Source organism: Triturus cristatus, chromosome 6 (assembly GCF_964204655.1).
Source record: "Triturus cristatus chromosome 6, aTriCri1.1, whole genome shotgun sequence".
Classification (NCBI taxonomy): Eukaryota; Metazoa; Chordata; class Amphibia; order Caudata; family Salamandridae; genus Triturus; species Triturus cristatus.
The window spans coordinates 1,798,649,482-1,798,676,323 of NC_140589.1; the positions used below are offsets into that span (position 1 = coordinate 1,798,649,482).

Here is a 26,842-nt window from a genome sequence, read left to right on the forward strand (position 1 = left end):
GACAAAATTTGGTACATTTGGATTTCAAAACCAAATACGAAGACAAATGGTTGATTAGTGATTTGAGTCTATCCCTCCATAAAAAGCCCTATCAAGGTGGACGAGACATAATGTGCAACCAAAGAGTGCCAAGATCTGGATTGGGTAAGAGAGTACTCCATGATAGATTCACGAATTGTAACACAAAACAATATGATATATGGTATACTTTGCTCATGGAATTTGAAATGTGTTAAGACTCAAATTATGCAGGGCAAATCCAGAATCCGCTACAAAAATATGACAGCACCAGTCATGAGCAGGGACATTTTGAAATGGATCTGAAATGGGGATACTTAAAGCGGTTAAGGTGAATCTATACAGCAGTGGAGAGAGATTAATATTAACGAGGAGGTCCTTAATACCAGTAGCTGTTGTCAAACAATCTTCAGACATTGCTACCAGTGTTCTTACTCAAAACATCCAGGAAGACTTCACCATGAATCCGAGTGCCCGCGTCCTACTACAGAGAACCTAGAGCAGCCAGGCTCCGTACAGGTCTGCCGATGAACCAGAGACTTTGATAGACTTACAGTGGTGTGCTGCTCATTTTGTTATGCTCCTGTTCAAATTACATCTCCTCTTGTTTGTTTTGGGGAGAAATGTATCCTCATCCTCATGAGAGTCCCTTCTTCTAGGAAGCTGTCACTCATGCACCTATGTCCAGTAGTGTTGTGTGGGCAGGGCCACAGGGGCGTTTGCCCATAGTGTAAAATTCTTAGGGGAGCAAAATTTTAAAAAGTTCTTAAAATCTAATAGATGAGTTTGGGGGTAATGGGCTCAATACTGGGCTGGTGGAAGGGACTCAAGAAGTGCTAACAGTCCGCTTTGGGCACTTGCAACCCACGCTACACCATTGCCTACACCCAACCCTTCACCTACGTCATCAGCCAAGAGACCAAGCTAATAAGAGAGTTTTAGGCTCACTCTTCTGTTCCACTCATTAATACAATGTCTGAGTCACTCCTGCTTAGGTGCAATATTTAGATTTATGCATTGGCTCTAAATGTTGAATTCCCATGAGCCTGCGGTGCACCTTGTTGATGCCCAGACACCGCGTCTGCACATGGGATATTTCACTTTAAAGGGCTTGTACACATTTTACAGCAGGTGGCTCTGTTTGCAAAGGGAGTCTGCTGGGAGGAACTTGGCATTCAGAAAACCTGCACTTTTTGAAAACATTTACCTTGTAATGGCATCATGCAGGCCGCTGGTTCCAGCCCAGAGAGACACATGCCATGCCAGCTGGGCATTAGCAGTTTTTTCCTCGTCAGCGCATTGGTGTTTTTCTTTCATCCCTGGAGCTGCTCGCCCCAAGAAGAAGCCTTTATCCCAGAGTTTCCTAAGGCTGCTCCTGCTTGTTCTGCTGAGGACAGACAGTTCACATTATGCAATGCTTCAAGGGGCTGTTGCGATACTGAGTGCAGAGCCTGAGAGAGGCTGTCTGCATGGGATGTAGGTCCAAATCCAGCTAAAATTGCCTGCATGACACACAAAGCCCTCCACTTCAATACCCCTAGAGGTCTTGCCCCGAAGCGAGAACTCTCTGGAGGCTCCAGATCACCCAGAGCCTGCAACTCTTCACTCCTGCATTCTCACAGATTCCAAAAAACGAAAACCTACAACCATCCTCTCTCTGAGATCGCTCTAAGAATTTGGAACTCCGTGTCCCCTGAAATCAATCTGAATCCCTCTACGGTATGCTTCAAGAAAGACGTCAGAGCCCTCCTTCTCCCTCGAACCTACGATTCCTCAATTTTCCTCATGACTATTGCATACCGATGACCTACTGTTTTTTACTTCTCAGTTCCGACATCCCCCCCTTTTCTCGACACTACATGATACTGCGGTTTTCTGGACTATGATAATTCTATTCTTATTGGTTTATAGATAATTCTGTCCTTATTGGTTTATCTCCTCTGCTCTCAGAACAACGCTTACCCTTCCTCTCTGGTCACTACTTTATCCTGTATTTTGTCCTGAAGATGATATTATTGTTATTATTACTCTGCTATCTGTATACCTGTAAAGTGCTCTGATACCCGCAAGGGTCTTGTTCACGCTATATAAAACTATCAACTAAATAATTAAAGCCTGGATACAACAATACATCGAGGTTGTCTCATGAGACTTTGAATCAAGAAGTTTGATTGGTGCGAGAGGGTCTGGTGGATTTGCATTCATATTTTTTTTTTATCAGGTCAAGACATCCCTCCAAACATCCACTTCCTTTCCCCCTTCGATCTCTGTTTTTTAGGTCTGGCTAGAGGCAGCTTAGTTGTCTTGGACCTCACATTATTTTCCAAAAAAGCATTATAAGACAGTTCCGAGAGAAGGGCTGTGACTTTGCCTCTTCATTGATCTTCAGCAGGAGCACGTGCTTGGGCTGGAGTTGTGAAAGGCGCCTGATTACTTCTGGTGCAATCCAGAGACATATGCAAGAGTAAAGAGGTGTGCAAACTGACTGACAACAACTATAAGAAAGGATTTTACAATATGAACCAGGGAAGGGTATTTGCATTGACAATAGGGGGGGAATTGTAAACTCTCACAAACACAACATTAAGGGATTTTACATTATGAACTCATCAATAAATGCAACATTGTGAGCTCTACGACAAAGGCAATACGAGGCGGTTTTACATTGTAACCTCTGTGACAAATACAATTGAAAGGCATTTGGCATTTTAAATTCCATGACAAACACCATAGGCAGGGCTTTACATTGTTGAACACTGAAAGACCTTCTTTTAATTCAGGAGGGGTCTGGTGTTCAATGTAAACATTTGTAATTTTGTGTTTAATATAGTTGTATGAGAATTAAAATACGTTTTCCTAATACAATAAAAGCACTGGCTTGATTTATTATATAGTATTGTCTGCTCTGTGGAGCTGTGAGTTTCTACCCCAAGCAGCCTCCATCAGTAAGGCTTGCACTACCCTGTTCCACTACCCTTGGGGTCAAATGAGCACAGGGTGTCCATTTGGGGCCAAAAGTAAGGTGATCACAGGGCTTTAGCTCCTTCTGTTTGTTGATCTTTACTGGTGTGTCATTGAACAGCGTTGGTGTTGGACCTAATGGGCTTTACATTGTGTGCTCTTGGACACATAAAATAGGAAGGAAGGAGTTTTATATTGTGCCCTCTGTGACAAACATCATGAAATGAAATGAATATCCGGTTGTCCAGGCTTGTAAAATGTAGTGGTTAGTATATCTGAACATGGATAGGAATCTCCACCCTGGAGCGCTCTCTATCTGCCCTTGAAACGTGAGGAGGACATTCTAAGGTTCTGCTGAGTTCTGAAGATACAGCTCACCCAGACTGTACAGAACTATATAGGAAGTTTCAGTCATGGCCTTCAAGGCAGACAATATTGACTCCCCACCCAACATCCAATCAAATGGTTTTGACCAACACGGGCATCTCTGCTTATGGCTTTTAAGGATTTTTCATCTACAGGTGGATCTTTGAAGAGAAGTACAAGGATCCTGGTGAGTACCCTGACACCTCCATTATGTGCAGGGCCACCAAACTGGACAACGAGAGGGTAAATACTTCAATAACCTGGCACATAGCATTTAAAGAAACCTCTAAATAAAAAGTTATAATGGGGAACTCAGCAACCGCTCAAAGCTCCAAGAACAGCACATGGGTTACATAGTGCTAAGAGAAAACCCAGAGCTGGAAGAAACAGCAGCAGACCAGCCTGCCTGTGACACCACCAGAGTCTTAAACAAGCATTGAAAAAGCCAAAACGTCTCGTCTATGCAAGAGCTTTTGTCTTTTCCAATGTATTTTAGCCATGTTGTACACCAGCGTGGTTTCTGTTCAGCATGTTTAAAAGTTAGTGGCAAAAAGAAGAGTGGCGTGGAGTGTGGTACAGTGGGGTGGCGTGGAGTGGAGTGGAGTAGACTGTTGTGTGGTTTATTTTCCTGCAGTGGATTGTCGTTGAGCGAAGTGGAGTCTAGGGGAATGTCATGGAGTGCCATAAAGTGGAGTGGAGTGGAGTGTAGTAGAGTGGAATATAGTGGAGTGTCGTAGAGTGATGTTGCATAGAGTGATGTGGCATAGAGTGATATACAGTGGAGTGGTGTAAAGTGGAGTAGAGCGTATTAGAGTGTTGTAGAGTGAAGTGGCATAGATAGGAGTGGAGTGGCATAAAGTGACCTACAGTGGAGTTGCGTAGAATAGTGGAGTAGAGTGGACTACTGGAGTAGAGTGGAGTAGAGTGTTGTGAGGTTGAGAGGCATAGAGTGGTGTAGAGGGTTGTAGAGCAGAGTGGAGTGGCATAAGTGGAGTGGAGGGGAGTGGAGTGGAATAGAGTGGAGGGGTACGGAGTGGTGTAAAGGGAATTTCATAAAGTGGAGTAGAGTAGAGTGAAGTGGCGTAGAGTGGGGCAGTGTGTTGTGGAGAGGCATAATACGGAATACAGTGTCATTGAGTAGAGTGTCACAGCGTAAAGTGTCATAGAGTGGAGTGTTGTAGAGTGGAGTGTCAAAGAGTGGAGTGTCAAAGAGTGGAGTGCCGTAGAGTGGCGTGCCGTAGAGTAGAGAAGAGTGTCGTGTTGTAGAGTGAAAGGGAATGAAATGACAGAGTGGAGTGAAGGGGCGTAGAGTGGGGCAGTGTGTTGTGGAGAGGCATAATACGGAGTACAGTGAATTGAGTAGAGTGTCACAGCGTAAAGTGTCATAGAGTGGAGTGTTGTAGAGTGGAGTGTCAAAGAGTGGAGTGTCAAAGAGTGGAGTGCCGTAGAGTGGAGTGCCGTAGAGTGGCGTGCCGTAGAGTAGAGAAGAGTGTCGTGTTGTAGAGTGAAAGGGAATGAAATGACAGAGTGGAGTGAAGGGGCGTAAGGTGGAGGGGCATAGATGGAGTAAAGTGTCATAGAGTGCAGTGGTTAAGAGTGACGTAGACTAGACTGGTGTGGCGCAGCGTCTAGTGGAAGGGCATAGAGTGGGGTAGTGTGCTGTTGTGTGGAGTGGAGTGGTGTAAAGTGGAGTAAACTGGTGTAGAGTGGAATTGGCGTAGAGTGGAGTGGTGTAGCGTGGAGTGCCGTTGAGTGTCATTGAATGGAGTAAAGTCATAGAGTGGAGTAGTGTAGAGTGTAATAAAGTGGCCTAGAGTGAAGTGGGATAGAGTGGAGTAGAGTGTCATAGTGTGGAGATGCCTAGAGTGGAGTAGAGTGGTATAGAGTTGAGTGTCATAGAGTGGAGTAGCATAGAATGGAGGAGTGTAGAGTGGAGGCATGTAGAGTGGATGGCGTGGAGTGGAAGGGCATACCGTGGAAGGACGTAGCATGGAAGGGCATTGAGTGGAAGGGCATAGAGTGGAAGGGCATAGAGTGGAAGGGCATAGAGTGGAAGGGCATAGAGTGGAAGGGCATAGAGTGGAACTGCGTAGCGTATAGTGGAGTAAAGTTTTGCAGAGTGGAGTTCCATGGAGTGGAGAAGATTTGAGTGACTTAGCATAGAGTAACTTAAAGTGTCATAGAGTGGAGTAGGGTGGTTTGGCATGGAGTGGCTTAGAGTGGAGTGGCATGGCATGACAAAGACTGTCGTAGAGTGGAGCACTGTAGAATGGATTATCATAGAGTGGACTGTAATAGAGTGAAATGGTGTAGAGTGAAGTGTCATACAGTATAGTGGCGGAGAGTGTCATGGAGTATCGTGGAGTGAAGTGTTGTAGAGTGGAGTGGCATAGAGTGAAGCAGAATGTCCTAGAGTGGAGAGGCATAGAGTAGAGTGGCATGTCTTGGAGTGGAGTGTCATGGAGTGGAATGAGTGTCAGAGTGGAATGGCGTGGATTGTCGTAGACTCGTAGAGTGGAGTGGCGTGGAATGCCATAGAGTGGAGTTTCATAGAGTGGAATGCCGTAGAGTGGAGTGTTGTAGAGTGACGTAGAGTGGGGTAAAGTGGCACAGAGTGGTGAAGAGGGAATTGTATAGAGTGAAGTAGAGTGGAGTAGAGTGTTGTAGAGATGCATAGACTGGAGGGTCATAGAGTAGCGTGTTGTGGAGTGTTGAAGAGTGGAGTGACAAGCCGTGGAATGGAGGGGTGTAAAGTGGAGGGACATAGAGTGAGGGGTGTAGAGTAGAGTAAAGTGTCAGAGTAGAGTGCAGTGGTATAGAGTTATGTAGCCTAGAGTGATGTGGCATGGAGTGGGTAGAGTATTGTGGAGTGGAGTGGTGTAGAGTGGAGTAAACTGGCGTAGAGTGGAGTGGCGTGGCATAGAGTGGAGTATCATACAGTGGAGTGTTGTTAAGTGTCATAGAGTGGAGTAAATTCTTACAGTGGAGTAATGTACAGGGGAGCAGAGTGGGCTAGAGTGAAGTGGCATAGAGTGTCACAGGGTGGAGTGGGGTAGAGTGGTATAGAGAGGAGTAGAGTGTCAGAGTGGAGTAGCATAGAATGGAGGGTCGTAGAGTGAAGGGGCATAGAGTGGAGGGGCGTAGGGTGGAGGGGCGTAGGGTGGAGGGGAGTAAAATGTCATAGAGTGTCGTAGAGTGGAGCAGAGTGGAGTGGTGTAGAGTGGAGTTCCAGGGAGTGGAGTGGAGTGACATAGTGTTGAATGAATTAAAGTGTCATAGAGTGGAGTGATGTGCCGTGGCGTGTCATGGCATAGACTGTCGTAGAGTAGAATGCCATAGAGTGGACTGTCACTGACAGAGAGAGCACAAAGACAGAGAGGACCAGAGAGCAGGGAAGACTAAATGAGAGACAGTAATGAGAATAAAAGGTGAGCAAGAAGGCGAGGTTGATATGTAAAAATTAGATACTGTGATTGATGGGTGGATAACAGTAAGAGAGACAGGTCTGGTGATGAATAAAGGTAAATGTGGACATGAACCAAAAACATACATTGATTTGGGTGGAAGACGCGTCCCCTTTAATTTTCACGCTGCTTTACTAATTTGTGTTGAGTTCACAAAATAAAAAGAAAAATGAGGCCTCATTAAAGGCGCGTGCGCCGACATCCTGTGCCAGGACTTGTCCCAATTACAGTGAATAGAGTCTTGTTGAATACACAGCTTCCTCTGCTTACTGCAAGTTCTGCAAGCCACAAGAAATGTCCGCACAGTGTCGCCTGGCCTCCTGCCTGTGGAGCCGGATGGACGTGGTGTGGGCGGCCTGGGAGAATGGGGGCACATTCTGAGAACGGTTTCCACATCCCACACCACTCTCCTCCAACCAACCCTGCCATGGACCAAAGTGTTTTGACAACCACCCACGTACTAACTAGATGGTGGGAAGAAACCCTGCATGGGCTGGAAATATAGAACGCTTTATGAATGTCTTTGCATGGCCACTGTGCAAGGACGGACAGGCCAGCCCTCTCAGTCCCTGTCCTAGATACTCTGTCCCCCTCCCCTTTGGGGCTTTCACTCGTTACTGGGGTCCGGTGCACACACTCAGCTTTCTTTGATTTGCTGGCCTGCCACGCGTGTCACATGGAATTGGCTTTCCACACACAGCTTCCTGGTGAAGAGAAACTATTGTAGACTCTCCCTTAGATCCGCGAAGTGAGGGCCTTTGTCGCATCAAGGGTTTGGCAGCCTGGCACATGCCTTTCCTTGCACGAGACTGATTCTGCAGTCCAGTGGCCTCTTCCTCTGGTCCCCTTTTCTCCGGTTGACTCTAAATTCTCTAAGGTATAGGGACTCCCCAGAAGGAGGAAATAACTACTTCGGAACCCCTGGTTGGGGGTGGGGGGGCTTTTGGTGGGAAGTGGCGGAAGGTTTATAAGCCCAGTACACCTCCATTCGGCCCTCTTTGACAAAGATCATGGAAGCAAAAGACACACAATTGATGGACGGAATGCAGAACAAATCAAAAGATTCACCCCCAGTCAAGAGATCTGGGTTAAATCCATCATTCTTTTGCTCACCATGCCACCCCAGTTCAGACCTGGCCATATGCAACTCCGTCTGGACCCTGTGCCTCTTGGGAACAGTCCAGCCCGAACTGCCAAGCCAGGTCCTCCCTGGACCGGAAACAAAGATCATGGAAGAGCTTAAGGTGCCGGCCATCAAATTAAATTAGTCTAAAGTGGCTTTGCTGTGGGCTGTGGGCTTTGCCTTCTAGCGCTAACTCAGCATCGCACACATCATGGTGCAAACCTGCCAACTTAAAGAACAATCTCACCATGTGAAAAGGGGGCGGGCCTTGAAGGGGCGCTGAGAACTACCTACCAGGCACTTTTGAACTCCACCCCGCCCACAAGCTCCCCCTCCCAAAAAAACAAGCTTGCTGGGGTGGCGCGGATGTCCTGGGGTGCTTTCACACCCCTTAATGGGCGTCGGCAGATCAGAGTCTCAGAAAACTGTACTGCAGCTGTCCTTGGGGGAGCCATCACTGTGTGCATAACAACAACTCCTACTAGGGTGACCAACTGGCATTGGTGCAAATTCAGGACGGTGAGTGTAAAAATTCAGGACAAAGGGTCAAAATTCAGGACACAAATTCAGGACAGGAGGTCAAAATTCAGGACAAAACTTCAGGACAATAGGTAAGTTTTACAGACACATCAGAGGAGGTCGCGCAATAGTATATAAGTAAGCCCAGCCATACAGTGCTTAATTTGTAAAATATGAAGTCCAGGTGCTCAAATGTTTGTAGGAGGCCACATCCACTTTCCCTGGCTCCACTCATTTCCTTCACTGACTCCACCCACTTACTCTAGGAACATTATCAACTCTGCAGGGGTCCTCGCTGCTGGATGGCCACCTGCCAGCCAGGCAGTAAGTTAGCCACAGAAACCAAGTAGCTCACCTCGCCGAGCTGTGATCCAATGGCCTGGACAAGGGTGGCATGAAACCAGTACATGAAACCAATGGGCCACCAAGTGTTTACGTTTATGAAAGTGCCCTCAATTCAGCCCTCTAGTGCTGGTCACGCACATAAGTCCCTAGCCTGAACCATCCACTGGTCATGCACATACAGTCCCTCGCCCGAACCATTCACTGATGGTCACACACATACAGTCCCTTGCCCGAACCAGCTACTGATAGACATGCACATACAGTCCCTTGCCCGAACCATCTACTGATGGTCACGCACACAGTCCCTCGCCTAAACTGTCCACTGATGGTCACACACATACAGTCCCTAGCCCAAACCATCCAGTGCTGGTCACACACATACAGTCCCTAGACCGAACCATCCACTGATGTTCACGCACATAGAGTCCCTCACCCGAACCATCCAGTGCTGGTCATGCACATACAGTCCCTCACCTATATATTCAGTGATGGTCATACATGGCAGTCCCTCGCCTGAGGCATCAAGTGATGGTCACTCATGGCAGTTCCTCACCTGAGACATCAAGTGATGGTCATTCATGGTAGTCCCTGAGACATCAAGTGATGATCACTCATGACAGTCCCTTCCCTGAGGCACTGAGTGACAGTCACATGCACGACAGTCTCTAGTCCGAACCTATATTAACAACGTGGCCAAACTGCATCAGTATATATGTAGCATTGATGCAGATGCGCCGAGTGTATTATGCTATTTATTCCCAGTGTGAAATGTGGAGAGGGGCCATCAATAAAGAAGGGCAAAGCCTCAAGTGACTCCTTATGTCCTTATCCGCTCTCAGCAAAGATGCCACCAAGTACCATTGATAACTGGAATAATACTTGTTAGTTACAGCGCTTAGAAGCATGAGACGTTCTTTAAGGAGCATATTTACTTCATATGATAAGAAGTTAGAGGGCACAGTACTCTTCGTGGGTCAACGCATATATTGCAAGTCATGCTGTTTTATTATTAATAAATTTATGTTTACGGCTCCATACCACCCTTCTGCCCCTTTCTACGATCTGTACACAACAGGTGTTAATATTTACCAGGTCAAAGGGTCTCAATTACTCACCATGGAGGATGAAAGGCTGAGTGGCCCTGCCGGGATTCAAATTTTTGACTTAAACAAAAGCCCACAACCCCATTCCTCTTAACAGGAGGATGCCATACGAAAACACAATTTATACACAAGACAAATAGACCAGTTCTACAACTCAAGAAAAAGAAAACACATTATGCAGCCAATGACCAAAATAGCCATTTCACAACACTAGAAGGAAAAACACCCGGTGAAACTAAATTCCCAGTTCGCTCACAGAAAACGGAAGCCCCAAAAAGCTGTGAAATACTATTTCCAATAAAGGAATTATTTTCCAGCTGTAGTATAGTCGGCCCACAGAACACCACTAAACTGTGTAATCACCCATGCCTCAAGGTGCAACTCGGCACCCTTCAAGAACACGCAACATCCACCCCCTTAGAATGTGCTAGCATAGTAAGGTGGCGTCCTATCAGGAGGCAACCGCAAGGCCTTGTTAAACTCCACATGATGTACAGTAAATAAGCATGACCCCACGTCACATGTGAAGTGTACATAACACAGAGAGCATCTCATGGCTCCTTACTCAACCACACCCCACAACATAATGCTATCAGGTACAACTGACCGGACGTCTCAACCGCCACAAGAGCACAGCAGAATCACATCCAGCCTTACAAAAACCTCCACAAGAGCGCAGCAGGGTATCCCCTTTGTTCATGTTTTTTTATTTTTTATTACCTTCACCATCACTGCCTCCTGAAAATAATTTATAGCCCCGGCTCTGACAATGAAGTGCCGGTGCTGAGCACCGGAAAGCAGCGGCACAAATTAAGCACTGCAGCCATATCCAAACATATTCAACCATTTGCAAACCTATCCATCATGTATCCTTCCATCTATCATTTCACTCATCCATCCTTTCACTCATCCATCCATCATCCATCCATCCACCCTTCCACCCTATCCATCTGTGCACTCATCCATCCACTCTTCCGCCCATCCATCCATTCACTCATCCATCCAGCCATTTACCCTTTCACCCATCCAGCCATCCTTTTACTTACTCATCCATTCACCCAGTCACTCCTCCTTCCACCCATCCACCCTTTCAGTCATCCAGCCATCCTTCCTTTCTCTCTCCATCGACCCTTTCACTTAGCCATCCTTCCTTCCATCCACCCACCCATCCATCTACTCATCCACTCATGAATCCATCCATTGACCCTATCACTCATCCATCCTTTCTACCATCCATCTATACTTTCACTCCTTCACTCATCTATTCATCCTTTTGTCCATCTACCCCCCTTTCACTCACTCATCCATCCTTACATCCACCCTTTTACTCATCTGTCCATCCATTCACCCTTGCACTTATCAATTCATCAATCCATCCACCTTTTTACTCATCCATCCACCCTTTTACCCATCCATCTACCCTTCCGCCCATACATCCAGCTATTTACCTTTTCTCTCATCCATCCTTCCACTCCCCAATCCATCTATCCTTTCTCATTATCCATCCATTCAATCATTCATTCATCCATTCACCCTTTCACTAATTCATCCAGCCATCCCTTCACTTACTCACTCGCCCACCATTTCATATTAATTTTGAGCTGAGCCTTTTTGAGAAGAGGCCCATCAGGTACTTCACCCTCGCTGCAGGAGCCATTCCAGGACTGGGACAGAAGCCACCCAGGGCGGAGACAGGATCCATCACAGGTGGGGGTTGGGGGGGCAGGAGCCGCCACATGGGGGACAGGAGCCATCGCTGGGGGGGGGCAGGAGCCATCACAGGAGGGGGAACAGGATCCACCAGGGTGGGCACTGGGGTGGGCATGCAGTATTCTAGTATCATCTTGGTCTCTTCCAGGGTGGGGTAGGGCTCCTCACCCCCTCCTGGACAAGACAACGAGAAGACAGGCTCTCTTTCCAAAATGTTAGTATGCCACCCCCCACTCTGATGTACAGTACTTAAAGGAGATACTCCAAGAGAACTGATTTAACTGATTGTCCTCCATACTTTGTTAATCAAAGTGGGTGCGATTGTGCCATTTCTTTATTTTATTACATTATAGACTGCACGTTTGCAGAACCGAGGTTTGCTTACAATTTAGTGACAGTAATTAAGCTCTGTGAAGAGAACCCCGTGCTGCCTCGGTGTAATCAGGGCCGGTTCTAGGGTATTTGGGGCCCTGGGCAGAAAGGGAATGTGTGAGGCCCCTCTAAACTGCAAAGACATGAGGCATTCGGGCTGTTTGCATCTGAATAGATGCCCCTGCGCCTGAAGCTGCAGCCCCTCCCTCTCAGTCACCTTCAAGCACCTCTTAGCAGCTCATCAAGGGCTGAAGGTGTGAGGGTCGCCGTCCTGCTGTGCCTCTCCAATGCTGCTGCGGGTCTGAGCTTTGGTGCTGCATCGGAGTCTCTTACACCCACCTCCGAGGCCAAGCAGGGAGGTGGGTGGAAGCTGTGCCGGCTTTAGAGTGGTGCCACCGGTGCCCGGTTAAAATTACGGACAAATGGCGTCCGTTAAAGAATCCTTCACGGACAACGGACAGACGGCCGAAATTACGGACTGTCCGTGAAATTTACGGACGGTTGGTCACCCTAACTCCTACTTGTTTTTGCTTCACAAATACTGCCAAACCTTGAATCTTTCTCATGCTGAATCTGCCCCAATTTGCCTTCCGATGTTCGAGGGGGAGGGGTACCTTTGTTTGGAGGGTCCCTTAGCAAAAACTAAACTTGCTTCGGTCTGTTCTGCGATGTGCACCACCTGCCGGGATGTGTTGTTACCTGCCTGGATTCTTTACAAGACCTTGAACATTATCACAATCCCACTGGTCACCATGCACCTGATGTTACTCCCCTTGCTTGTTCTGATAATGGGCTGCTCTGGGAGCATCAAGAACCAACCAGCTAGAGTGTCTTTGTACGTCAACGTGAATGTGACGTCATCTTAGAGACCACCCTCCAAAATTTCTGAAACTGTGGTCGCAGTCGTTATTCTCATAAGAACACTGTACGCTCTGATTAAACTGAGTCTGTGCACCATCCAGCATGCTTGCAGTAACAAAGGTACTACCCAAGCTTATGCTCTCAATACTACTGAGGATGATGAAGGATGCGACAGTGAAGAATTCAAAGTCATTCGACTGTGCACTATTACATTCTTGCAAGGTTTTATCCCAGACAAAAGAGGGGGCTTGAGAGCTTAGTTTTTTATACATCATACTTTTTTTTGTGTTTAAAATGTTTTATTGAAGAAATTTTCATAGGTATGAAACACAATAGAAAAAATAGTACCGAATCATAAAGTATAGAAACATACTACATTATATAAGAAAAAATAGAATATCTATACCAACATTACATACTAGTACAAACATGATATAAATAATAAAATATAACATAAAAGTGCTACAGTAAGCAAAGATTAATTAATAGAAATTGAAATAAGTTTCCTAAATTGTAGAACATGTACTGATGTAGGAATCTAAACTAGACCACATACTAGACCTAGAGGAAGAGGAGTCCTTATGGGAGTGTGGATAAATACATTTTATATATCATTCTGTTTGCATTTACAATTGTAATTTTGTTCCTATGCTTGCTTAAGGCCCACTAAGAAAATAGTGAAGTTCGCTGTTTGCCTCGAGATAATGTGCCCGTCTCGCAAGGTCCTTTGGCATTACCCACTCTTTAGCACCTATCTGCATTTTTGGCCACTCTGCTCCATGCCACTGCACTATACAACACTGCAGTGTACTCAGCACCATTCCACTCTATGACACTGCACTCTATGCCACTGCACTCTATGCCACACCACTCCACTCTACTCTACACCACAGCACTCTAACCTGAACCACTCCACTGTACTGCACTCAGTGCACTGCATTCTGCACCACTTTACTCTAAGCCACTGTACTCTACACTACTGCACTCTACTGCACTGCACTCTACGCCGCTGACCTCTACGCCGCTGACATCTACGCCGCTGACATCTATGCCGCTGACCTCTACGCCACTGACCTCTATGCCACTGCACTCTATGCCACACCACTCCACTCTACTCTACACCACAGCACTCTAACCTGAACCACTCCACTGTACTGCACTCAGTGCACTGCATTCTGCACCACTTTACTCTAAGCCACTGTACTCTACACTACTGCACTCTACTGCACTCTACGCCGCTGACCTCTACGCCGCTGACATCTACGCCGCTGACATCTATGCCGCTGACCCCTATGCCGCTGACCTCTACGCCGCTGACCTCTACGCCGCTGACCTCTACGCCGCCGACCTCTACGCCGCCGACCTCTATGCCGCCGACCTCTACGCCACTGACCTCTACGCCACCGATCTCTACGCCACTCTAATCCACAACATTCTACTCTAAGACACTGCACTCTACACTATTGCACTCCACTCTACGCCGCTGACCTCTACGCCACTCTGATCCACTACATTCTACTCTAAGACATGGCACTATATGCCACTGCAACCTACTCTGCACCATTCCACGCCACTGAACTCTACGCCACTGCTTGTTACAGCAGTCTACTCTACTATGCACCACTCTATCAATGCCACTGCACTCTAAACTTCTGCACTTTACGCCATTCCACTCTATGCTATGCCCCTCATCTCCACTATACGCCACTCTACTGTATGTCATGCTATGTCACTCTACTGTAAATACTCTACTCTACGCTGTTCCACTCCACTCCATGCCACTCTACTCCACTTGACCCCACTCCACTAAATTCCACCCTACTCTATGCCATTTCACTTTCCACCACTTCACTCTACACCACTCTGTGCTACTCCAAGCCACTCTACTTTACTCCACTCTACGCTACTTTACTCCACTCCACGCCACTCTACCCCATGCCACTCCACTCTCTTCTTCACCACTCCATGCAACTCAAAGCCACTCTATTTCATTTTACTCCACTCTATGCCACTCCACTCTGCGCCACTCCACTCTGCGCCACTCCACTCTACTCTGTGCCACTGCACTATACGCCACTCTACTCCACTGTATACCACTCTACGCAGTTCTACTCTACAGCACTCGCACTCCACTCTACATCACTTCGCTCTACACCCTTTCGCTCTACGCAACTTCAAGTCACTCTACTACACTCCACTATACACAACAGCACTTTAAGCCACTCTGCTACACTCCACTCCACACCACACCACTCTATGCCATGCCACTCCTCTCTACTCTACTCCACTTCACTCTGCTGTACAATATGGTTCAAAGAGATTAGCAAAGCCATTAGCTCTCGCTTAGGCTAAACTTCTTGACTTAGCTATTGCTTGTTAAAGTTGTGGTTATAAAGTCTTTAAGTGGCATTGTAACTTTGTAGCTGTCTGTCATTTAAGTGCCTGTAGGTGGTGATTTATTTTTGTTTCCTTGACAAATAATAGAATACATTGCACAAGGCACATTATTTAATATGTCATCAGCAAAATGACCACATCAATGAATGTTCTTTAACGTTTACATTTTTCTTGCGAGCATATGGTGGCCACGTGGCTGTGTGTTTATCCTTATTTCTTTTGTGGCATATGCTTGTAATAAGTAACTAAAACACAGCACCAGCTTGCAACGCTTGCTGGGGTGGAATGCTCATCTGGAAGTATGCCAGGGCAAGGCTGTGCAGAGGGAGATCTGGTGTTCACTGAATTGTAGAGCTGCAGTGTGAGCTGGGCTGGAAATGCTGGTCTCAACCCTGCGTGGAAAATGTTAGCTGTGACTCTCGAGCACGTGTGGAGAGAATTAAGGGAAATTAGAAGGTGAGATAGATTAGCATTCTGGCAAGGAAAGCAGGCGATCAGCCATAGTCCACAGCTTGATGAAGACACATCTGGTGATGCACAGTGCCAGGGGGCTTCATTCTGTTCCACATTGACTGCACTAGCCGCATCCCACCATGGCTCACGGTTAAGCAATGTGAGAGCCCTCTGTGCAACGTGAGTGAATGAGTGGATGAAGTTCTAGATTACAGGTGAGGGCCTGGATTGGAGGGTGCCCTGTTTACCTGGCTGGCGTTGGCCCTCTAAACAGGGCCGGCTTTAGCACTGGTGGCGCCCTGTGCGACAATGTTTGTTGGCGCCCCCCAATGACCACCTCCGCCACACAGCCCCTCACTACCACCCTTTGACAGTGCCCCTCAAGTCTCCATAACCACTGGTCCCTTAGATTAATTTGGTTTTATAGCGCCACTCATACCAGTTTAAGGTGTCAGAACACTTTAAATCACACACACATTGCATAGAGACAATCATACACGTGTAAATGAGTGTATAGGAAATGTTACATAAGACAGAGGCCTATAAGGTGTAAGAGTCACATGTCATCCATTCTGGTAGGCAGTATAGTTTAAGAGTCCTTGGTCCGGAAAAACACAAATTCTAATTTTAAAATGTAACACCATTGTTAGGGGATTCCTAAGTTCCTCTCTGGTCTCGTTCGGGGGTATACAGTGACAACCTCCTGGTCTGTAGAGGGTTCATCACAGCAACTTCCACCACTGAAGCCGGTAAGCCTAAGTCACGGTTGTACTGCTTCTATATTCCACCAAACCATAGTAAATACTCCTACCAGCATGATCCTATCAGTAGCGATCCCAAACCCATGCAGTGTCCAACCTGGGAGTGAATTCCAATCAGCGTTTCTCTCGATCTCCTTTCCTACCGGTCTCCATATCTATAGTACGAGTGAGCAGTTGCACATTCAATCAATCAGGGAATTGTGAAGCGTGCTACTCACCCGTGAGGGTCTCAAGGCACTGGGGGTGGGGGGGAGGGGTGCAACTCCGGTCAGGCGAAGAGCCAGGTCTTGGGGGTCCTCCTGAAGATGTGCAGAGTAGAGGCACGTCTGAGGTTGATCAGGAGCTCATTCAAGGTCTTTGCCGTGATGTAGGAGAAGGCTCTTCCACCAGTTCTGGCTCTGGGGATGCACGGGGTTTCAGTGATGGCGAGGGCGGCGGATCATGAGGTTTCTCTTGGGTATGTGGAAGGAGATTCTTTCCTTGAGATATAGGGATCTGGTGTTGTGGAGGTATTTGTAGGCGTGGGTGAGTATCTTGAAAGTAACTCTTTTCGACGGGGAGCCAGTGGAGGTCTCGTAGGTGTTGGGTGATGTGTACGTGTTGAGGGATGCCGAGGACAAGTCTGGCTGCGGTGTCTGTATGGTCTGGAGCAGAGATTTGTTGATCCTGACGTAGAGGGTGTTTCCGTAGTCCAGTCTGCTGGTTATCAGTGCCTGGGTGACGGTCTTTCTTGATTCAGTGGGGATCCATTTGAAGGTCTGGCAAAGGGTGTTAGAGCAGGTGGAGGCGACGGCTTTGATCTGTCGGGTCATGGTGAGGGATGAGTCGAGTATGATGTCGAGGTTCCGGGCGTGGTCCGTGGGGGTCGGGGGCTGCCGAGGGCAGTGGGCCACCAGGTGTTGTACCATGCAAAGGAGGAGGGTCGGAGGACTTCTGTCTTTCCGAGTTGCACATTGCTTGTTCGTACAGTAGCTCATCGACGGAAACGACTTTCAGTGGATCAGCACCTCAGAAATCTGACAGGGCACAGTATTCTCACATCTTCTTCGTCATGAGCTTTGGTCCTCATGTAATGTTACTCTAAGTTACACCTTCATCCATTCTATTTTATTTAGATGACTTTGATCTTATTTTTTTTGACTGAAGATAAAAATCCACTGGGGTTTTCCTCACACCTTTATTCGTTGAATTTTATAAACGTTGGCTGTGGTTCACGAAGGTCTATTAATGTCCAAAGACCCTGTTGTCTGTTGAGCTATCTAAATGGAGCAATTATTCAATTTAAAGACTTATGTACATTTTGAATGAGAACTTTAAATTTGTCAGAATATTTCTGTTTAACACACAAATATGCATCAGTATGATGTGTTCGCCCGTTTCTGCCTACAGGGGAGAACAGGGACTATAGCCAGGGCTGATGCAATTATGCAGCAGGACAGGACCAAATTATGCGACTTGACTAAATTATGCTACAAGAAAAGATACGTTGTGAGGCATGATGCACCTCATTTTGTGATAGTATTACTTCATTATTTTTCCATTTATAGGACTTATTTACTCAGTGCATTCACTCTGCTGCAAGACGTATGGTTTACAATTCAGAGGGATTACAACCCGCACACAGCATACCATAAGTTTTTTCCATTGTTACTCATTTGCATGTGTTCTTCCTGGTCTTTGTTCTTCCTCGTCTTTTTGCAACACTTTTTTTTTTATTTTATAAGCATTTCAGTATTATTCCTGGATGTGCAATGTGCTTTCCTACTTTCAACACAGACATAGGAGACTTCTTATTTATGTTGCTTTCACCCTTTCTGCCATCTCTATTGACACTTCAATTAATTACACCCACAAATGTACTGCTTGAAGCCACTATTAGGGGTGGGCGGAATTTGCGAAATTCACTTTCGCAAATTATCGCGAAAATGTTAAAAATCTCCGCAAACACGCGGAAATATCGCGAAGATGCGGACGTTTTTTTCCCGCTCGTTCACGGTATTTTCTGCGTGGTCGCGGCTCGCCAACTTACCCATGTGGTTGCTCGCGGGCGCGGCCATCTTGTTTTCACTTGTCTCGCAGTGCATGATCGCGAGAAGAAAGACGTGATCGCGCGATGAATGACGTCACTGCGGGAGCGAACTGTCGCAAGACAGCGCAAATGGCTACCAACAATCCAACATCTCATGGAGAACGCGACCGGATCAGGAAACCTTGTCGGCGAACGCGGGGATTCAGGTAAGGCGATCGCGCGCACGCGAGAATGTATTATTTTACAGCACGAGCAAGCAAAAAATTTCCGGTAAAATGCGGATTGCGGAAATTTTGACATTTTCGCGCTCTCCGCAGAACGCGAAAATGTCAAATTATCGCAATTTCCGCGACCGGAACAGAATTTTAGCCCAGGCCTAGCCACTATACTGTGCTCCACTCTATGCCACATCACTCTGTGCCACTCTACTCCATGCCACTCTACTCCGCTCCATTCCAGCCTATCACACTGTACTCTACACTTTTCTATGCCACTCTATGCCACTCCATGCCAATATACTCTCTGCCACTCTACTACTCCCACTCTACTCTATGCCACTGTACTCCACGCCACTACACACCATGCCACTCCACTACACACCATGCCACTCTACACCACGCCACTCTATGGCACTTTATGACACTCCATTCTACTTTGCGCCTTTCTATGCTACTCTACTCGGTCATATTCATTTACACCTCTCCAGTCTATGCCACTCCACCCACTACTCTACCCACTCTGCACTTTGTCACTTCACTCTACTCTACCCCACTGTACACCTTTCTACATCACTCTACTCCATGCCATTCCACTCTGTGCCACTACATTCCATGTCACTCAACTCCGCTCCAACCCACTCTGTGCCACCCTACTCTATACCACACTATGCCACTCTATTCCACTCTATGCCAATCTACTCCACTCTACGCACTTTATTCCACTCAACTCTACGCCACTCCATTCCACACAATGCCACTCAATGGCACTCTACTCCATTCTACTCTTTTCTGCTCTACGCCACTCTACACCACTCCATGCCACCCCACTCTATGCCGCTCTCCTTTACACCTCTATGCTGTACACCACGTCACTCTACTCTAGACTTCTCTAATCTACGCTTCGTTCCTTCACCCCAAGACCTTAATTGCACCCTGGCCTACATCTAAAAAACAGCTTGGGAGCTAAGGCGCAGATGTTTACTTATGTTTGTGTGGCCAGGCACGTGCCTTAGCCCACACACCATAATACAAATAAGGGAGACCAAGCTTTGCTGTGATTGGTCAATAAATTTGAACCTACACAATGGGTGTTACAGAAAGCACAACAGAGGCACCTGCAGGAAGCCCCAGCCACAATATGAAAGACACGTGCGAAGCACACCCCTGGCCCTCTGAGCTGCACACCCCGAAGAACTGCTGCACTCAAAATGCTGCCGCGGCACACCACAAACATAGGGCGCTCTCCTGCTACCAACGAGTTAGATGCGCAGACTGTATGGTGTTGCAGCATTTATATTGTGCTTACTGCCCCCAAGTGGGGCATCAAAGCACTTGCCTTCATGAGTAGCACGCTATACCGTGCTGGGTGTTTGTAGAAGGATTTTTTTTTTAGAAAAACATCAAAAAGAGTCATAGGGGTTCAAGCACTTCCTGCTGAGATGGACTTAATCCTATGTGGAAAGTGTTTCCATATGGTGCGTGATTTGCAGTGCGCAGGCAGTGAAAATGCACAGGTATATCATATGAAAATATACAGGCTCTCAGAAGAATCGCCCTCTCCGGCCACCCCTGGCCGCAGCTGCTCTTCACGCACCCTACACTTTTCCCACGCACGCTACCCAAACACGCTCGGTATGTCACGGCCGGTGCGCGCGCTCAGGGCGCAGGGGGTTTCAAGGCGTCGGCACATGCTGCTTGCAGATGTGCACAGGAGTTATTGGACACTGGGGTCACAGATAAGTCAATGATTTACTGTGAGAAAACATCCCAGTTCCCGAAACCCCAGCCCCTCCCCCTCTGACTGGCAGTGGCGTGGCCCCCTGATGGATGCGCTTTGAGCGCGTGGATTCACATTGCCTTGGAACACTTTGGCCAGCGAAAGATTCACATTGAATGCTGTGATCAGTTCGAGTCAAGATCTCTGCCGCTACAGAGAGAATTTAAATGGATTTCATTTATTCCAGACACAGGTGTTTGGCTGAGCCGCCGTGCAAGGGCGGAGCGTTCACACAGCCGGGTCAAGTGAAACTGCTGGAAAGGCACATCATTTTAATCACCTACTTGTGTGCTAAGTAGCGTTTCGTATCACGTCTCCCATGTCTAAGCGCTGTAAACAGCAAGTTAAGAATACCCAAAGTAATGATACTCGGTAGAGAGTCGATCTCGTGACCTCCAGAAAACGGACCATGTCCAAGGCCTGTGTTAACGGCGCTCAGTTATTGGGCAGACCCGCTCAGTGGGGTGCACCTGCGCTCTGGGAGTGGAACAGAGACCTGAGAAGGCTCTGAGCAGCATTAAAATGTAAAGAAGAAGAAGGACACATATACTGAAACAAGTGTCTAGAGATAAGCAGCGCTGGCTGCACCGCCAACCGGAAGAGCTACAGCTTTTCAACTAAAGTGAGTGTTACCGTGCACTGCATATACCACAATGCACCTGGGCGAATAGTGTTTTTGGAATGCCAAGCACAATGCCCCCCTTCCCTTGTCATTGAAAACGTAACTAAGAAACCCAAGCCCCTACTCTTAAAATCCAGGCTCGCCCGCCTCTTTGCACCAAGATATCTGAAGAAGGTATGGCGGCAGGCACCCACAACATACCCAATGGTAAGATCCAGTCGTTTCTTCAATAAATATGTATGTCACATTTACAGATGGTGCATATCATAACATAATGGGAATTTTTTGAATATTTACATACAAAGCGTACATTGTGGACACAATCCAACGAACCAGTTTGAAACGTTTTTGGGTGTGTCTTGGTTTGAGTCGTCCTTCCTCTCTTTCTGTTCTTCCACTTCACTGTGCACCTATTATACCTCTGCAGTCATCTCGCGCATCACAAACGCGCCCAGTCCTTGGGTTGATAACCCACACGTTCATGCCTTAGTGCTACATGGCATTGCAAGGATTCACGTGGACCTGCACTTACAACTTAAGGGTCCACGGCGCAACAGAAGGCCAGAAAGAGAGGAAGGACTATTGGATCCAATGACCATTCATGAGAAGCACTAATTCTGATGTCAAGGGGGCCCACAATATCTTCTGGTCGCATACTCAGTTTGTTTTAAGTCTGTGAACTGGCGCTGCGTGTTTTTGGTATTTGAGGGATAAGGCCGGAGAATTTTGCATATAGCTTGGACGTCTTCTAGGCGACATTGATGCTCATTTATTGGATTACGGTTATTTGCATATTTGGTGTTGTGCATACATCCTCATCTGGAGCCTCCATCCCATGAGTTCACAATCGCATCTTTCACAACTGCACACCAATGCTCTGCCCTAGCACAGATGAGGATTAAGGCTCCTCCTGAAGGGAGGACCCCACAGATCACATTGGTGCATGAGATGAACCTGCTACAGCCGCCTGAGGGCATCGGTCTGCGTAGCGTGATGTGTCCTCCAGACTTTAGAACAAGTCATGACCACTCTATTAGTAGGAATCCTGAAAAACAAGCAGCTCCCCGGTTTTGTGATGTAAAAAAAGAAATCCTACGAGTTCGGGTAGAGAGGAGTCTGGCGTGGGTTCATGTGCAAGCTTCGTTGACATGAGCACACGGCAGAACTGATTATATACACGGCATCCAATGATCTCTGACAAAGGTGGTCCTCCTAGGGGATGCAGTATCTATTAAAAAAAAAACCTTCACCTCTAAATAGTGTAACTCTTCGCTCTCCTGACTATATCAGACAATGTCCCATCCTCTCTGCTGCTTCCTGAGTCTGTGACAATATTGCCCATGTGCAGCCTGACATTGCCATTATCCATCTTCCACTCTCGTCCTACGAGTTGTGACATTGTCCCTCTCCTCTGTCACGATATAGGGCCTGCCTTACTCGGACTCATGCCTCTATCCATCTCCTTCTGTCGCATGATCTTCTCTGTCTCCCTCTCCATCATGCTCGTCTCTCTCCGTCTCATGATATTGCTCATCCTCTTTTGACTCGATCGATCTTCCTCTGTCTCGTGATATTTCTCATCATATTCTGTCCATCTCCCTCTATCGTGATATTACCTCTCCACCATACCTCATGGTATACACATATTCCTGTCTCATGCTATTGTCTGTCTCCTTCTGCCTCATGCTACTGTCCATTTCTCATGGTTTTCTCCCTCGCACTCTTCCTCATTCTGATGACCTACACGCTGTATCGTGATATAACCTGTCTTTCCATTCCTTATGCTATTGTTTATCTCTCACTTTTCCTTATGAAGGCCTTTCCGCCTCTTGTTATTGCCTGTATCATGATATTGCTGATCTCCATCTACCTCATGCTACTGTCCCGCTCCCTCTATTTCCTGATATTATCCATCTTCCTCTGTCTCATGACATTCAGCATCATATTCTGTTCATCTCCTTCTATCGTGATATTGCCTCGCCACCATACCTCATTCTATAGCCTATCTCCTTGTCTCATGATATTGCTATTCTCCATCTGCCTCGTGGTACTGCTCACCTCCCTCTATTCCTCTGTATTGTCCGTCTTCCCCTTCCTTTTCCTCCTGATGGTGAGCATCTCATTCTACATCACCCTACTGACCATAACCCTGTGCCTCATATTACTGTCCATCTCCCTGTCCAAAACATAATACTGGCATTTCTCTATCTCATGATATTGACCCTTTGCTGCTGCTATATTCTATCATACACCTCGCTTTCACATGATATTGCCCCTCTACCTCATGCGATTGTTTCGCTCCTCGTCTCATGATATCGCATGTCCCTATACCCCATGCTATTGACCATCATGCTGTCCCATGACATTGCCCCTCTACTTTGTGCGACTGTTCCTCTCCTTGTCTCATGATATTACATGTCCTCATACCTCATGCTATTGACCATCATGCTGTCTCATGACGTTACCCCTCTACCTGGTGCGACTGTTCCTCTCCTTGTCTCATGATATTACATGTTCTCATACCTCATGCTATTGACCATCATGCTGTCTCATGATGTTGCCCCTCTACCTGGTGTGACGGTTCCTCTCCTTGTCTCATGATAGTGCATGTCCCTGTAACTCATGCTATTGTCCATCATGCTGTCTCATTACATTGCCCCTCTACCTCAATCAACTGTTCCTCTTCTTGTCTCATGATAGTGCCTATCCCTATACCTCATGTTATTGTCCATCATGTTGTCTCATGACATTGCCCCTCTACCTAGTGCGACTGTTCCTCTCCTTGTCTCATGATATTACATGTCCTCATACCTCATGCTATTGACCATCATGCTGTCTCATGATGTTGCCCCTCTACCTAGTGCAACTGTTCCTCTCCTTGTCCCATGATATCACATATCCTAATGTTATTGACCATGATGCTGTCTCATTACATTGCCTCTCTACCTCATGTGACTGTTCCTCTCCTTGTCTCATGATAATGCATGTCCTCATACCTCATGCTATTGACCATCATGCTGTCTCATGACGTCGCACCTCTACCTCATGCGACTGTTCCTCTCCTTGTTTCATATCACATATCCTCATGTTATTGACCATCATGCTGTCTCATGACATTGCCCCTCTACCTCGTGCGACTGTTCCTCTCCTTGTTTCATATCACATATCCTCATGCTATTGTCCATCATGCTGTCTCATGACATTGCCCCTCTACCTCAATCAACTGTTCCTCTTCTTGTCTCATGATAGTGCCTATCCCTATACCTCATGTTTTTGTCCATCATGTTGTCTCATGACATTGCCCCTCTACCTCGTGCGACTGTTCCTCTCCTTGTCTCATGATAGTGCATGTCCCTATACCTCATGCTATTCTCCATCATGCTGTCTCATGACATTGCTGGTCTCTTTTAGCCTAATGTTATCATCCATTTCTTACAGTTTCAGGACCCCCCCTCTTGCTTTGCCTCATTTCATGGATACATCACAATGTCATTATATTGCCCCACCCCCTTTCTGTCAGTCTCTCTGCTCCCTTCCTGTTTCTGGTATCTGCCACTGGCCAGCTTATCAGTGTCTCATGTCATCGCACACCTTCTCTCTGGCGCCAGTGAAGGCTTCTGTCCCCTGCCCAGACTCCAGGGACGCCCCAGCCTTGCAATATTTTACGTTAACCTATGGCCCTGCTGTGCGCCAGTGAAATCCTCGCCGTTCTGGTCCCGCCCTATTGCATCTCACTCGTATGGTTATCCGGCTCTCTGCCTCTTAGCGAATCACGTCTCTACCCTGGTTTAGTTTCGTCTCTGAGTCATGCAGCCTGGATCTCTGCCTCAATAACAGTCCTGCCCTGTCCCAGCTGTGTCTCAATCATGCAGTATGGATCTCTACCTCAATCACAGCCCTGCCCTGTCCCAGCTGTGTCTCAATCATGCAGTCGGGATTTCTGCCTCAATCACATCCCTGCCCTGTCCTGCCCCAGCTGTGCCTCAATCATGCAGCCTGGATCTCTGCCTCAATAACAGTCCTGCCCTGTCCCAGCTGTGTCTCAATCATGCAGCCTGGATCTCTGCCTCAATCACATCCCTGCCCTGTCCCAGCTGTGTCTCAATCATGCAGTCTGGATCTCTGCCTCAATCACATCCCTGCCCTATTCTGTCCCAGCTGTGCCTCAATCATGCAGTCTGGATCTCTGCCTCAATCACATCCCTGCCCTGTCCCAGCTGTGTCTCAATCATGCAGTCTGGATCTCTGCCTCAGTCACATCCCTGCCCTGTCCTGTCCCAGCTGTGTCTCAATCATGCAGTCTGGATCCCTGCCTCAATCACATCCCTGCCCTGTCCTGTCCTGTCCCAGCTGTGCCTCAATCATGCAGTCTGGATCTCTGCCTCAATCCCATCCCTGCCCGGTCCCAGCTGTGTCTCAATCATGCAGTCTGGATCTCTGCCTCAATCACATCCCTTCATTCCTGCTCTGGCCCGGCTACTTGTCCCAGCCTCCGTCACATGGTCCAGCCTCATTCACATCCCTGCCTTGGTCCAGCTCTCTTCCTTAATTAGAGCATCCAGCTTTCTGCCTCTCTCTGCCCCAGCCACACCTCAGCCTCGGCCCAGCTCTCGGTAAGCTGGGGCAGCTGCCTGCCCCTCTCTTTCCCCCAATAACCGCCCGATGCTATTCCTGCCTCATTGGCACGGTCCACCGCTCTTCTCCCAGGCGCAGCCCTTTGTTTCATCTGCATCGCTCAGCGCCTCGACACCCTCACAGCGCCTCCCACATACACACTCTGTTCTGGTCCAGCCTCCCGGCTCCCTTCAGTGTGGTCAACGGCACGTGCCCTCTGCGGGCAGCGGCTGCCCGGGGCTCTGCCCCCCTTCGCCCCGCGCTTCCTGCCTCCACATGTTATTCCAGGCTGTGATAACATTATTTCTCACCTTCGCGAAGCCTCGTGCAAGAGACAGTGCGACCTCGCAGCACACATACCTTTCATGGTCCCCGTGCTGTCAGAGCCGGGGCACCGGCGGGCGCCTCTGCTGCTTCTGTCAGTACCAAAGGGTACCAAAAAAGTGAAGAAACTCAAAATAAATCCCAGGAAAATGTTCCTTCGCAGCACTCATCAATCCATTGTTTTCTTTGTAGTTTGCGTTGTGTTGTTAATCACCAGGGGCTTTACACAAAGGTTCAAAGTATCTGTTTCTCCTAATTAATGAGGGGGGGAATAGGTTTGAAGTCATTCGAACGAAATGTCAATGGTGAGATTTCTACTGAAAATAAAAGTTTTCGAGGCGAGTGCGCTGCTGGCTCCACTCTCGGAGCCTCCGAGCTCCTTGGGTGCTATTGGTCCTCGGGAGCTCAGCTCTCGGAAGGCACAGGAGACAGCCCACGTCCTGCTCTGCCTGCGTCTCTCCTCAGCGTGCCCCTGTCCCGGGCTCCGACTCAGCACACTTTGGACATTTTCCATCGCGAGCTCAGAGAAATAGGACCCGCGCTTAGCATGTGCCGGGCCGGCGAGCACTCCCCTTCCCTCTGGGGCTCCTCCTCTGCTCGGCGGCGGGTAATGGCTAGCAAATGTGCGGGCTACCGCTGGGCCTGTACATCTGGCCGCCGAGGAGGGAAGGGTGGGGTGTCAGGGCCCAGGGGAAGGGGTGTAAGTACGGATGCTGACCGAGATGAAGGACAGAAGCTGTCAACTGCTCCCATGTCATGAGGGCCACTCTGAGACACTTCTGGTTATGCAGCTTACAGCACTAAG

At 47.7% G+C, this 26,842-nt stretch overlaps 1 protein-coding gene across 3 annotated transcripts in view; it reads right to left on the bottom strand.

Moving 5' to 3' along the window:
• The window catches only part of SCARA3 (scavenger receptor class A member 3), a 196,717-nt gene extending 170,179 nt beyond the window's left edge, over positions 1-26,538 (bottom strand). Inside the window, exon 1 of one of the 3 annotated variants that reach the window (XM_085613137.1) lies at positions 26,074-26,538. In XM_085613137.1, coding sequence (XP_085469263.1) covers positions 26,074-26,080 — 7 coding nt within the window. In that variant the 5' untranslated portion in view covers positions 26,081-26,538. Of the gene's footprint in view, positions 1-12,595; positions 12,613-26,073 lie in introns of those variants that run through there. The other 2 variants (XM_085613136.1, XM_085613138.1) reach the window with 2 other exon arrangements.
• Positions 26,539-26,842: the final 304 nt, after the last annotated feature.